A 13,049-nucleotide genomic window follows, 5' to 3' on the forward strand; every position below is an offset into this window, starting at 1 on the left:
AGACATGCTGAAAAGGACTGAATCAAACATGTGGTTCCACATTAATCAATGGCTTCAGCAGTTCTTCTCTAGCTACTATTATCTGCTATCCATCAGCCAGGTAGTTCCCAGTACTCTGTACCAATTTAGTCCGGAAATTGTGCTCTTTAATTTTCACGCTGACCAACTCCCATGCAGTGTTTTGTCAAGGCCTTCTACATATACCACATCTACTATTTTTTCCAAGTTAGCACTGGCAATTACCCAGTCACAGCCCTAGTTTAGATTAGACTAACAAGCATACCTCTCAGCTATCTCTAATTTTGTAGAATTTCCCTGAGTTTGTCTCATACTTTTGCCCTGTCCCTCATAATTTTTTTATTTTTTTTTGGTAAATTGCTGAGGACTACTGTCAGTCAGTAATGCATGCATTAGAGTGTTATACTTCTTAATGGTCAGACATATACATTAATGCAAAATCTGTTCTAATTTTTAAGTGAATTAGAGTAATATTTAAAAATTATCCCTGTCTGTGGGCCTTCATCCTGCCATTATTTTTTACTTTTTCCATGATCCTTGAGAAAAGAAGTTAAGAGTTACACTGACAAGACTTGTATGTTGTGAATCATTGCTGCCATCCATCTACTGAACTGTGTGCACAAATTGCACAGGCTTCACAGAATCTTCTTACATGTCACTGGTGATATAAGATAGTATAGGACAGTATTTGGGATATTTTTGAAAAGTCATTATTATTTAAAACTAATTTAAAGAATACATCAGTCATGAATCAGTTTTAGCAACAGGTATTGCTGAGCAACATGGAGGTGAATAGACTTTTTTTCTTTTGATAACTAGGACTTGATGCTGTAGACCTTCCCAGATTACACCATTATTTTCACATTTAGGAGGATAATCTATTTTACTTAGTACAGCAGAACACAGAGGCAGGCCTAATAGTCAGTGTAATAGCAATTTTGTAATGTAATGTTACTGTCAGCAGTGAGCATCATCAGACACTGCCATAAGGGAGTAACTGGGAAGAGTATGTCAGCACTAAGTACAGTGATATACCTCTGAGGTAGTCCCAGAACCTCAGAACTACTACTGCCATAAGGGAGTAACTGGGAAGAGTATGTCAGCACTATAGTCCCAGAACCTCAGAACTACTACTGCCATAAGGGAGTAACTGGGAAGAGTATGTCAGCACTAAGTATCAGTGGTATGTAACAGTGATACACCTCTGAGGTAATCCCAGAACCTCAAAACTACTACTGCCATAAGGGAGTAACTGGGAAGAGTATGTCAGCACTAAGATTCAGCGGTGTATAACAGTGATACACCTCTGAGGCAGGCTGAAACCTCAGAAGTATTCCAACTTTGCGTGTGCATACCAATAGGTACTCCTGGGGAGGGGTCTAGTTAACAGAATGTGCTGATTCTAGAAGCAAATATTGAATGACGTTAGTGCCAAAAGCAAGTTAGATGTACTTCACTGTCTCTGAAGCATGAATTTTCAGATGCAGCTACAGACAAGTATGTTAGGGGTTAGAACTGCCAGTCTTACTATCAGAAGCAACCAACACCAAGTGGTGCTGTAAGCAGATTGATGGGGTCTCCCTGCTGTCAGCTCTGTGAAACTAGGTGCTGCATGTGAGAAAAGTAATAAAACTTCATTTCTGAAATAAGCAGTGAATAGCACTGCCATAGCAAAATAAGGTAAGGAAATATGCTCTCTGTTAATACATCATGAAATTGTGTTGTGAAGATTCAGATGGGAAAGACAACTGGCTAGTACTGCTTTAGAGAAATGTAAAAATGAAGAATCATATCTTCTAAAATCACCAAGCATCATTGAGAAGGAGCTGATGAGGTATACACCAGATGTAAACAAATGACATTCACTTTATTAAGGCTTATGACAAAACTCGAAGTGGGACCTCATTCCTTCCACTAGCAGTGAATGTGTCTCTGGGAAAACTAGTGGGGAAAATGTTTCTGGAAACAATGAGCATCACTGAAAACTGCGGTTGTGGAACATTATAGTGAGCCACTTCCTCACTGTTGGCAGGCAGTATCAGGTTATATCTAACTGAGGAATTACATCCATCTATTATTAGTTAGCATCACTGGGAGGTACTGTTACAACACTTTTGCAGAGGGAGTGAATAACACTGCTGAATGTAACTTATTATGTTAGCAGTGTCAGTGGTGAAACTGATAGCATACTTGCCTTTCGTGCAGAAGGCTTTCTATTCCCACACCAGATACATGGGTTGCTGACTCTACAGTACATCGTAAGTCAATGCTGGATTCCTGAGTGCATCATCCTTTGGATGAGACCTTAAATTGAGGTCCCATCTGTGGGAGTTGGTGATAGTTCAGATGTATGTAAAAGATCCCATAATACATATCAAAAAGAGAAGCGGAAGTACCTCAATGTCCTGCCAAATTACCCTACTAATATAAAAAAATGCCCCCTTGTGTCTTCCCTGAACAGAGACTACTAACCTAGTGAGATTAATGTGGTCACCAAATGGTAAATAAATAAAATAAATTATTATGGAGTGCCTTTGTGATAATAAGAGCTGCACACCTGCTGTCAGCACTGTGTCAAAGCATACTGTTGGGTGATAATAAGAGCTGCACACCTGCTGTCAGCACTAGATCAAAGCATACTGTTGGGTGATAATAAGAGAAGAGCTGCACACCTGCTGTCAGCACTGTGTCAAAGCATAGTGTTGGGTGATAATAATAGCTGCACACCTGCTGTCAGCACTGTGTCAAAGTGTACTGTTGGGTGATAATAAGAGCTGCACACCTGCTGTCAGCACTGCATCAAAGCATACTGTTGGGTGATGATAAAAGCTGCACACCTGCTGTCAGCACTGCATCAAAGCATACTGTTGGGTGATAATAAGAGCTGCACACCTGCTGTCAGCACTGCATCAAAGCATATTGTTGGGTGATAATAAGAGCTGCACACCTGCTGTCAGCACTGCGTCAAAGCATACTGTTGGGTGATAATAAGAGTTGCACACCTGCTGTTAGCACTGTGTCAGAGCATACTGTTGGGTGATAATAAGAGCTGCACACCTGCTGTCAGCACTGTGTCAAAGCATACTGTTGGGTGATAATAAGAGCTGCACACCTGCTGTCAGCACTGTGTCAAAGCATACTGTTGGGTGATAATAAGAGTTGCAAACCTGCTGTTAGCACTGTGTCAGAGCATACTGTTGGGTGATAATAAGAGCTGCATACCGGCTGTCAGCACTGTGTCAAAGCATACTGTCAGGTGATAATAAGAGCTGCACACCTGCTGTCAACACTGTGTCAAAGCATACTGTTGGGACAGGAATAAAATGAGAGGTAGCAATGCTGTTGTAAGTTAGTGTTACCAGTACTGCTGTGAGAGAAAGAGCTCAACAAAGAGTGCAGTCCTTCTCTATAAATGTCACAAAATGTAAGAGCTCAACAAAGAGTGCAGTCCTTCTCTATAAATGTCACAAAATGTACATTTCATAGTTCTGTTGTCAAGAGCTAGTGTCATTAGGAAATATGGATATGTGTGTGTTTTTATGTGCATAGTGGGGAGTGTGTGTAGGTTGTGTATGTTAATATGTATATGTGTTTGGTCACGTTTATGTGCATGTGTGCTTGTGTTTATGTAAATAGTAATCACACACAGGAGCATATTCCTACGTGTGTGTGTGTGTGTGTGTGTGTGTGTGTGTGTGTGTGTGTGTGTGTGTGTGTCTGTGTGCGCTTCATTTTGTTCTGCATGTGTGTGTATGTGTTTGTATGTGAGGGCAGTGCTGTGAAAATGCTGATAATATTATTCCTTAGTGTCAACAGATTCAAATCCAACATCCTATTATTCAAGGTAATGTGACTGCTTTCTGCTATGTGAATGCCAAATCAGATATGAATATCTGCTGAGTCATTGCAATGAGGACTCTAAGTAGAAATATTAGAGAAATTGTTTAAATCAGGTGATGCCTGTGACTTACTGTTACTCTTATTTGTTGTGTCCACAGACCATGGCTATGAGGCTGCAAAGAATGCTACTCTCTGGTCTATAAAGAATCGGTGCAACAGCAGGCCATATGATGACTTCACCTCAGATGACAATGGGCGTGTCTATGCTTTCAGAAGTGAGTATTTTTTTAATAGCCTAAATTACAAAATACCAGGGATTAGGTGAGCACAGTTGCAGTTGTACTAATGAGGTTAACAAAGGTAGCAAAGTTGGACTTAATATCATAGTGAAATACAAATCACATTTGAAATTTTGAATTTTCAGTTTTCCTTCCTGGTGCTAAACACATTTTGTTGAAGATTTCTCATTCTGTGCATCGCCCTACGGTATTAAATCGGGATTAAAATTAAGGCATAAATGCCCAGTCATATTTCAGTCTGCTGCCTACTCATCCCATTCCCCCAAAAGATAGCCACCTTCTGTGTACCTTTCTGATGTCAGACACAGAAAAAACTGAAAAGACAGACAAGGCATAGCATATTTGCTGTCAGACATATATAAACACCATGCTTATTTACTAAAGCTAGCCACCTGTATATGCCCCAGATGTTTGACCTGTATATGCCCCAGATGTTTGATTGCAAGGAAAATAGAAAAAAAATGATTACCATAATATTTCCAACTTATTACTTGTACAGTGCTCCTATAAAGCTATAGTGACTCTGAAGATTATGAGGAAGGTTAAAAAAGTGACCACACTGTCCCCAGCCCAGCAAAAGGTATAATGATTTTTGATGTTTGAGAGGAATGTTAAAGAAATAAAGACATCATTCCCATGCCCCCCCCCCCCACACACACACACATACATACTCACCTTCTGTGTACACCTATGAGCAGGGTTGGTTTTAGACTAGATGGAGTTCATGGCAGAGATGATTACTAAGCTCATGTCAAAATCCACTTATACAGCTTTGGTGTGTTGGGGCCACCAGCCCCTAGAAGGTCTGGGTATTCTGTGACGCGTTTATCCCTTGTTTTTTGGAAGAATGTGTGTTAAACTGAGCAAGTGACAACATGGTCAGTTACTTTCATTAAGACAGCCCCCACCAAGCAGTTATAACTACTTCTGTATGCAATTCAGACATAAGATCATGATAAAAGAGGATGACTGTGTACTTCAGCTTTGTTCTAAACAAACAGTTGCCACACATTAACATATTGCAGTTTGCTTCACATAATTGCATTAGTCCTGCAAACCCAAAATGATAAGTAAACAGCAACAAGCAGATAACCATTCTTTTCCACAAAAGACAGTTACAGCAATTATACCTACACTGTTTGTGCATATCAGGTGTCCTGTTAAGTAGTCCATCTTATTTCTCACAAATGCACACTAGTCCTGCTAAGCCAGGAAGTGATTGTTTAAACTGAACAATTGACAAGAGGATCAGTTAATTTTATCTGGCCAACCTCAACCACAAACCTTACCCAGAAGTTATAGCCATGACCTCTGGTGGTTAAATAATATTTCACACCCACATATATCTCTCTCAACTGTCCAGATTTTCACAGAATATCCAGATTTTTGCCTCATATTTTTGCATGTTACTCATGAAATTTGTGTTTTCTGGCAAATCAGTGAGGATTGAAGTTGCTAAATAATAGCACACATTTGAATTTCAGACTTTTTATTCTTCAGAAAATGCATGCTAATGTAAAATTTGTTAATCTAGATACTTTTGTAAGTTTTTAAGAGCAATATTTGAAATCTGTCTCCAGTTTTGGGTCTTAGTCCCCCACCCCATTATTGTAGGCTTTGTTCAGATTTCTTAGTACACACAAACAATTTGCCACACATTGAAGTATTATTCTCCAAGTAGCCCCATACAAATTATAAAGTCAGATAAATGCTACCAAAATATCTGATTGATGACTGCCAGCATTGTAAAACCATTAACAACAGTTATCTCGCCACACCATTTCTCCCACCTCAATTGTCCACACAAAGCTGAAACTCTGAAATATTGTCCAAACTACCTGATAAATCACTGCCAGCATTGTAAAATTAGCAATAACATTTCTCTCAACAACAATGGTCCATGCCATTCCACTCCTCTCCAGAATTCTGCAGAATGCCCCTTGTACATCGACTGGGCAAATAAAATTAAAATAAATAAATAAACTCCTTCAAGTGCCTTTGTGTCTACATTTGAATGTTGCAAGATCTGTACTCCCATGACCTTGCAATGTTTAGAGTGAACATAAGGTGCCCCCTGGAGTGCTTGATGTGCTGTGCTATAGGTGCATTTTTTTCCTGCAGGTGTGCTTCATTTATTTATTTTTTTTTTTTTGGAGTAATGATATATTTTTCTAAAAATAAATAAATGGGCAAAGAGCACCCCATAGAAGTATGGCACCCTAGGGCATTGCCTAGTTTGCCTATGCATAAGACTGACCCAGTAAGCTGTGATTTCAAAATAAACTGTCAAGTCATAAAACATGACACCATCATTAAAAATTTGGGGAAAATAGTAGATGGCAATTTAAACTCTTCATAAGTGTATATCTGTGAAAGTAGAAAAGTATATTTAATAATTGTAAAGAGCATGCCTAGTTACTCCAGGAGATCACCATGCAAGTTTATACCTCACTGATCTAACCCATTATTGAATACAATGTTTTGTTTTTTAGTCTTCAAACAAACCGCATGAAAGAACTTTAAAGTACTGCTTTGCCTTACTAGAAAGAATCATACAACTGACAAACTTGAAGTATTCAGAAAGACTTCAGAGGCTATCATAGTCTGTCTTATAAGTTTGTAAAATGTGCCCTCTAAATGGACTGCAAGGCAATATCTTGTCCATTTCTGTCTAAACTTCTATAACTAGAGAACACCTCTGGAAGCCTAGCACAAGGACATTGAAACTAGTACTGAAAGTCTTCTTCGTCTTCTCCTTTCAGTGTTTCCTGTTAGGGACTGTCACAGTGGAACAACAGTCCGCAGAACGATTGACAGTGGAGTTTTATGGTGTTCAGTTGCCAGCCCTGCGCCCAACCTTTCACAGAAGGCACACACATGCACACACTCACACCTAGGAGCAATTTAGAGTGTCCAATCCACTTGCAGCATGTCCTTGGGATGTGGGAGGAAACCAAAGCACCCAGAGGAAACCCATGTGACCACAGGGAGGACATGCAGACTGTACAAAAGGCACCCCAGCTGAGAATCGAACTGAAGAACCTCTTGCTGTGATGTGGCAGTTCTAACCACTGCACCACTGTGGATGCTCAAAACTAGTACTGAAAGTAAATATCAAAAGTTGGAAAAATTTAACATATCCATTACATGGTGCACTGCAAGATTATGAAATAAACTTCCCCTTATAGTAAAAATGAGTCAGTCATTAAAATAATCTTAATATGTATATGGGAAGTACAAAATATTAACAAGAGTTTATGGCAAGAATGCTTTCTTCATGTCAGTAAGCTGTGAGCTTGACAATCAATCCTATAAACCTAGAAAAGTGTGATAATAAGGAATAATGACTACCTGAATTTCCTGACCAATTTATCATATACTAGGTCAGTGTAGTTACACATCAAAAAAGTGGAAAGGTAAAACCAAACTAATAATTAAAAAAATAACACCTTGTGGGACATAATCACAAAATCACACACTTTAAGAAAGTGATTTTCCACAGAACCACACAGCATGATAAAATAATTAAGCACTTTTATCCTGCTAAAACAGGGGCTTCTTCAGAATAACACCACCAATGCCATAAATGCAGGGTATATTACAGATAAAGAATATGCAAATATTAATTCTAAAGGAACATTTAGACCATTATAAAAAGTAAAAGTAGAAAGGTGAAACCAAACTAATAATTCAAAAAATAAAACACACACACCTTGTAAGACATAATCACAAAATCACACAATTTAATAAAATGATTTTCAGCAGAACCACACAATATGATAAAATAATTAAGCACTTTTCCCACTAAAACAGGAGCTTCTTCAGAATAATACCACTAATGCCATAAATACAGGGTATGTTACAGATAAAGAATATGCAAATTCATTCTAAAGGAATGTTAAGACCATTATAAAAAGTCACATGATAAATTTAGTCCAATAAAAACAGCCTCCAGTCTTAGATGTTTTTTAAAGTGCCAGCCCCACGTTTCAATAAGTTAACACTGTTAAATTAAATAAATTCCTAAAAAAGCTTTCTTACTGTAAAAAAACTTTTTGTGTTAGAAAATAGAAGCACAATCATATTTGATTAGATTTTAACTTAAGAAGGCATGAAACTGAAATTGTATCATTCAGCCCAGGGGAAATTCCCCTTCTTAACTTAAAGCTGCCACCATAATTCTCTGTTTTCCAAAAACAATCCCCAAGGTCCACCTCTAAGATTCTTTTTCACCTTTTCCAAAACAAAAAAAATGGAATCTTGTGATTGGGATGACAAAGTATATGCTTGTATATAGCATTTGTACACTTTTGCTTACTTATCATACAGATGTTATACACGTACTCCTTGATCTTTCTTTCAGTTTTATGAATATAAAACCCTGCATGTTGGTGGCATTTGGCTAAATATAGAGCCCCTTTTATGTTAAAATTACAAAATCCCCTAGTCTTGACAGAAATGTTTCCGACAATAGCACTATTTGCCACCAGCATATAGTTACACTGGTTACAACTCCCACACTTGTAAATTCCACATTTCTCATAACTCAATAACTTATTACTGTTTTCAAAAAAGTATTCAAAGCACCTCCCTCTTTTATAAACAATGCAGGGTTTTGACCCAAACTTGTTTTACAACTTGGAGTTATTCCTAAACAATGCCCAATTTTTGTCGATAAATATTGGCAATCATAGGGCTATCAATACAGAAAGTAGTCACAAATGTTCTATAAAAACTTTATGTGTTGGATAAATTACAGTCAGCCCATCACCCACATTATGCATCTGTGCATTTAGGTTGAGACCATGATTAGCGCATCAGTTATTACTGTGATTAAGGCTTTATGGGAGTATTGGTGAATCTAAGAAGGAGTTTAGAATGATTCCTAGTTTGAAGTCATTTGCAAATTGAGTTATTATTAGCATTTGCTTGTACTTCAGAGAAATTGATTCAAAATAGCAGAAAGCCTAGTACAGAACATTGAGGGATGCTACTAGTTGCATTTTGTTTTTGAGAGATAGTACCATTTATTCTGATCAAGTGTGTTATGCATAATATCCAGTTATCAATCCAACAAACTACAAATGGGATGATGTTTAGTTGGGTTAGTGGATTTATGAAGCCACAGTGGTGGATGGTATCAAATGCTTTGGCTAGGTCCAGATAAGCAATGGTGACCTTTTTGAAGATTAAGAGACATGCTCTACCACTAATAAAGCCAGACTGCAAAGTGACTAGTCTGCAGATCTTGTATGCCACATTAATTTATTCTATAATAATACATCCCATGACTTTAAAGATAAGGCTACTGGACCTATATTTTTCTGGGTCACTGCCTTTATGGAAGGGAATGCCTTTTTCCATTCTTCAAATACATATCCAGCGAAGAGGCATTCACTTAAAGATGTTTAGGAGAAGTATGGCTAGATGGTACTTTAAGAATACTTCTAAGAATCCAAGTATATTGTCTGGTCTTATCAGGGTGTTATTTTTTGATTTGGAGAGGACATTTGAAACTTAGTCAATATTAATTATGAGGAGTTTGACCTGAGATGTTAATGGGATGAGGATATAATAGATGGAATGAAATTAAAGATTAATTTATTACCCAAGATGTTAGCTAATAGATGGAATGAAATTAAAGATAAATTTATTAGTCAAGATGTTAACAATGGATTCTGAGTCAGTGTAGGTTTTACCATTTAGAATAAGTACAGAGCACAGCAGGGTATTATCACAGATTCTACATATGTAGCTAAAATAGGCCTCATGGTTGTTCTTAGTGTTGGTAGCTATCTTGCATGTATATGCAGCGTCGAAGCTTCTCATAGTATTCTTGTGTTCCATTTCTAATTTATTTAAGCTTTGTTTTATGAGCTAGGAGGGGCAAAATATATTTAAGGCTAGGATCATTCATGTGTTGATATATAGTTTGTCGATTTCATTATCCCACCATACTGGAGATTTGATGCATTTATCATTCTGTATACGACAGAATGGAACAGTTTTCTCTGTACAGAGATTTCATAGATCAAAAAATTCCTTGGTTATGGCTACAGTGTCAATGTTCAGGGATTTCAAGTGATGGAAATTTTGTTAACATCTAATAGATTTTTTTCTGGAGTTCCTGAATGTAGGTGTGAATACTTGTGGGGCTGACCAGAGGGAAGGGCAGTTAGTTAAGTCAAGGTCTAGGAAATATGGGGCCTGTAACAGGGAGAGTAACTGCTTGGTCTATGCATCTGGAGGTGATGATGTTGTATAGTTTTGAAGGGGGTCTGAATTCTACCACTGTCAACCATTGTACCACCCAGGTATGTAGGGCAAAGCTATGGTCCTCGGATCTGGTCCACTGTCTGAATGGGTATGATGGTTACCAAATGGATGGCCTCTTGGGTCATAGCACTGGGACTCAACAAGCTAAAGTTAAACAAAGTGCACACAAATCTGATTTAATAACTAATTCACTAAATGCAATATGGCCCCAAAAGCATAAAGGAAATATGCACTACTACTGTATGTGTGGGCTTCCATTATCCATACCTAAATTCTAGGACTACACACTCACCACTTATAGAACTGAGTCTTTGGCCTAGCACTTCAGGCCCCTTTCTCACCACTGCCTACACACACACACACACACACACACACACACACACACACACACACACACACACACACACACACACACACACAATTCCCAGGGAAAAATAACAGATTTGTCCAACTCTCCTAGCTTTTGTCCTGGAAACGTAGCTGTGCCACCACATTAGATGTGGTGAGGGGCCAGAAATACCAGTTACCTATCACTCTTGAATTAGGCACATATAAATTATAAACATGATATCTTGCTGGTGGTATGCTCAAGTGATATAGCTAATTAGAGGTGGATAGTACAACTTCCCATAATACAGTGCTAAATGATATCCTTTTCTCAAATAATAAATAACCATAATAAATTAATAAATATCAGCCACATCTCATTAAATATGCAGATGTAAATAATGCATAAGGGACAGAAAATGATAATCTGTTGTACAACAGGATATTTAAAGAAATATCTCTCAGTTTGACAAATACCCAGGCTAACCCTGACTTAAAGAAATACTGAAATTAAGGTTTCTAAAATAAACAAGGCAGAAATGTAGATTAAACAGGGCTTGAATATAGCCCACAAATGTGCCAACAATCTGGAACAAAAAATACATTCAATTTTAAATAAGTTTTTCTGCCCTGACACTACAGTTGCTGTTAAATTTCAGAACCATTTTCAATCTGTGTAACATATATTTAATCAAATAAATCAGTAATTTATCTAAAAGGGGAACATTATCTGCTTACATTTATGACATGACATTATAGCAATTTGGACTTTAAGTTTTTGATAGTATTCTGAGTTATTTACTTATCTTTGCATGGATTGGGTTTTGTAGTATTAAATAATGATTCAAAAAGAAAGAAGGAAATGACAGGGTTATCTATACCACAGAGACCTTATGGTAACCAGGAGGATCATCTACCATAGATGTACTGAAGGTAGCTAAAAATAACAAGGTGCTGGCCAATACTGCCAGTGTTGTAGAAAGGAAAATATAAGTAAAACTGCCTCAGGAGAAAGCAGTGACAAACAGTTATTTAGATAATCTTACAGAACCATTCTACAGGAGCACATTCAACACACAGTACATTTGGAGAAAAACATTAGGAACCATCTACCTTTACCTCTTCTGTGACCAGCACAGGGTAACAGCTGCACATGTACTGGTCAGCCATTAGAAGTTAAAGAAGAAAGCGCTGCTGCAGGATGGCAAAGAGGAGCCTACCATGGAAACTACTACAGAAACATTACCCTGTGGACAGCTAAGGATCATATGTCACCAAACAGACTACAGATCCCCCTCCCTGCAATGTATATTGCTAATTCAAAGTATTTAGCCCTAAAGCAGACAAAAATATGTAGGAATTCTTAGTGTGTCCACTAATTTGCTGTTTGTATTAATGTGTATGCAGTTGTTTTATATTATTGTAGTGCAAAGAGCTCAGTGACTATGCTCAAATATTCGGAAAAAGACAAATCAGTTAAGTGCTACTATAGTGTGAGACCTGAGCTTAACAAATGTTAAGCACCCCCTGCTTAACTTGTTAAGGTTGGGTCTCATGTTAGACAGTCAAATCTTGCAGTACTGATCAGAAAAAGACAGATGCAGAATAAAAAACAGATTTGTTTCTGCCTTCTGTTCATGCAAATAACACATCCCTCAATTCCCATCGTAAACTTAGAAAGTAGCTAGAATAACAGAATATGTCTTCTCTTGTATTTTCTGAAGGGTATGAAGTCTGAAACTGAAATTAATGCCATTATTTAGTGACTTCAGTCCTCAGTGATTTGTCTAAAATCCAAATATTGTATTAGGAACAGACTAAATGAGACAAATTAATCTGGGCATTTAAGAGGCTTCAGCAAACTAAACTTAGGAAGCTTCAACGCGATTTTAGAGACTTTTCAACGGGCGGCGTCTTTGTTTGGCCCAGGAGGTCTGACAATTATCATATAAGAGAAAACCCTGCTTCAAGTTTATTGGTCCAACAACATCAGAACCTATACTTGCTTCTCGTAAGGACACATCTCATGAATCATTTACTACGCCACCTGAAACATTTGCTTCTATTGCTAGTACTGCTCTTATTTCCACTCCGCTTCCAAATCAAGAAGCAAATAAAGCTGCTAAATCCTTGCAGCACAATATGGGAGCTATTAGTAAACGCCAGATAGAAGACAATACACCTTTTTTACCTCTACCCATCAGGAAATCATGGAAAGAAAGAACAGCTGGGAAACCAGAAAAAGGAAATTTTCCGCAGCCCAGAAGACAAAAACAACAGTAACACTCT

At 37.7% G+C, this 13,049-nt stretch overlaps 1 protein-coding gene across 1 annotated transcript in view; it reads left to right on the plus strand.

The window, feature by feature from the left end:
- Positions 1-13,049, plus strand: part of LOC122803162 (hemopexin-like) — a 226,259-nt gene that overhangs the window by 134,046 nt on the left and 79,164 nt on the right. The window contains exon 7 of the mRNA XM_044072779.1: positions 4,017-4,133. Within this exon, the coding sequence (XP_043928714.1) occupies positions 4,017-4,133 (117 nt within the window). The remainder of the gene's footprint in view (positions 1-4,016; positions 4,134-13,049) is intronic.

The sequence above is a fragment of the Protopterus annectens genome, chromosome 5.part1, assembly GCF_019279795.1.
Source record: "Protopterus annectens isolate FY-2018-M chromosome 5.part1, PAN1.0, whole genome shotgun sequence".
Classification (NCBI taxonomy): Eukaryota; Metazoa; Chordata; order Ceratodontiformes; family Protopteridae; genus Protopterus; species Protopterus annectens.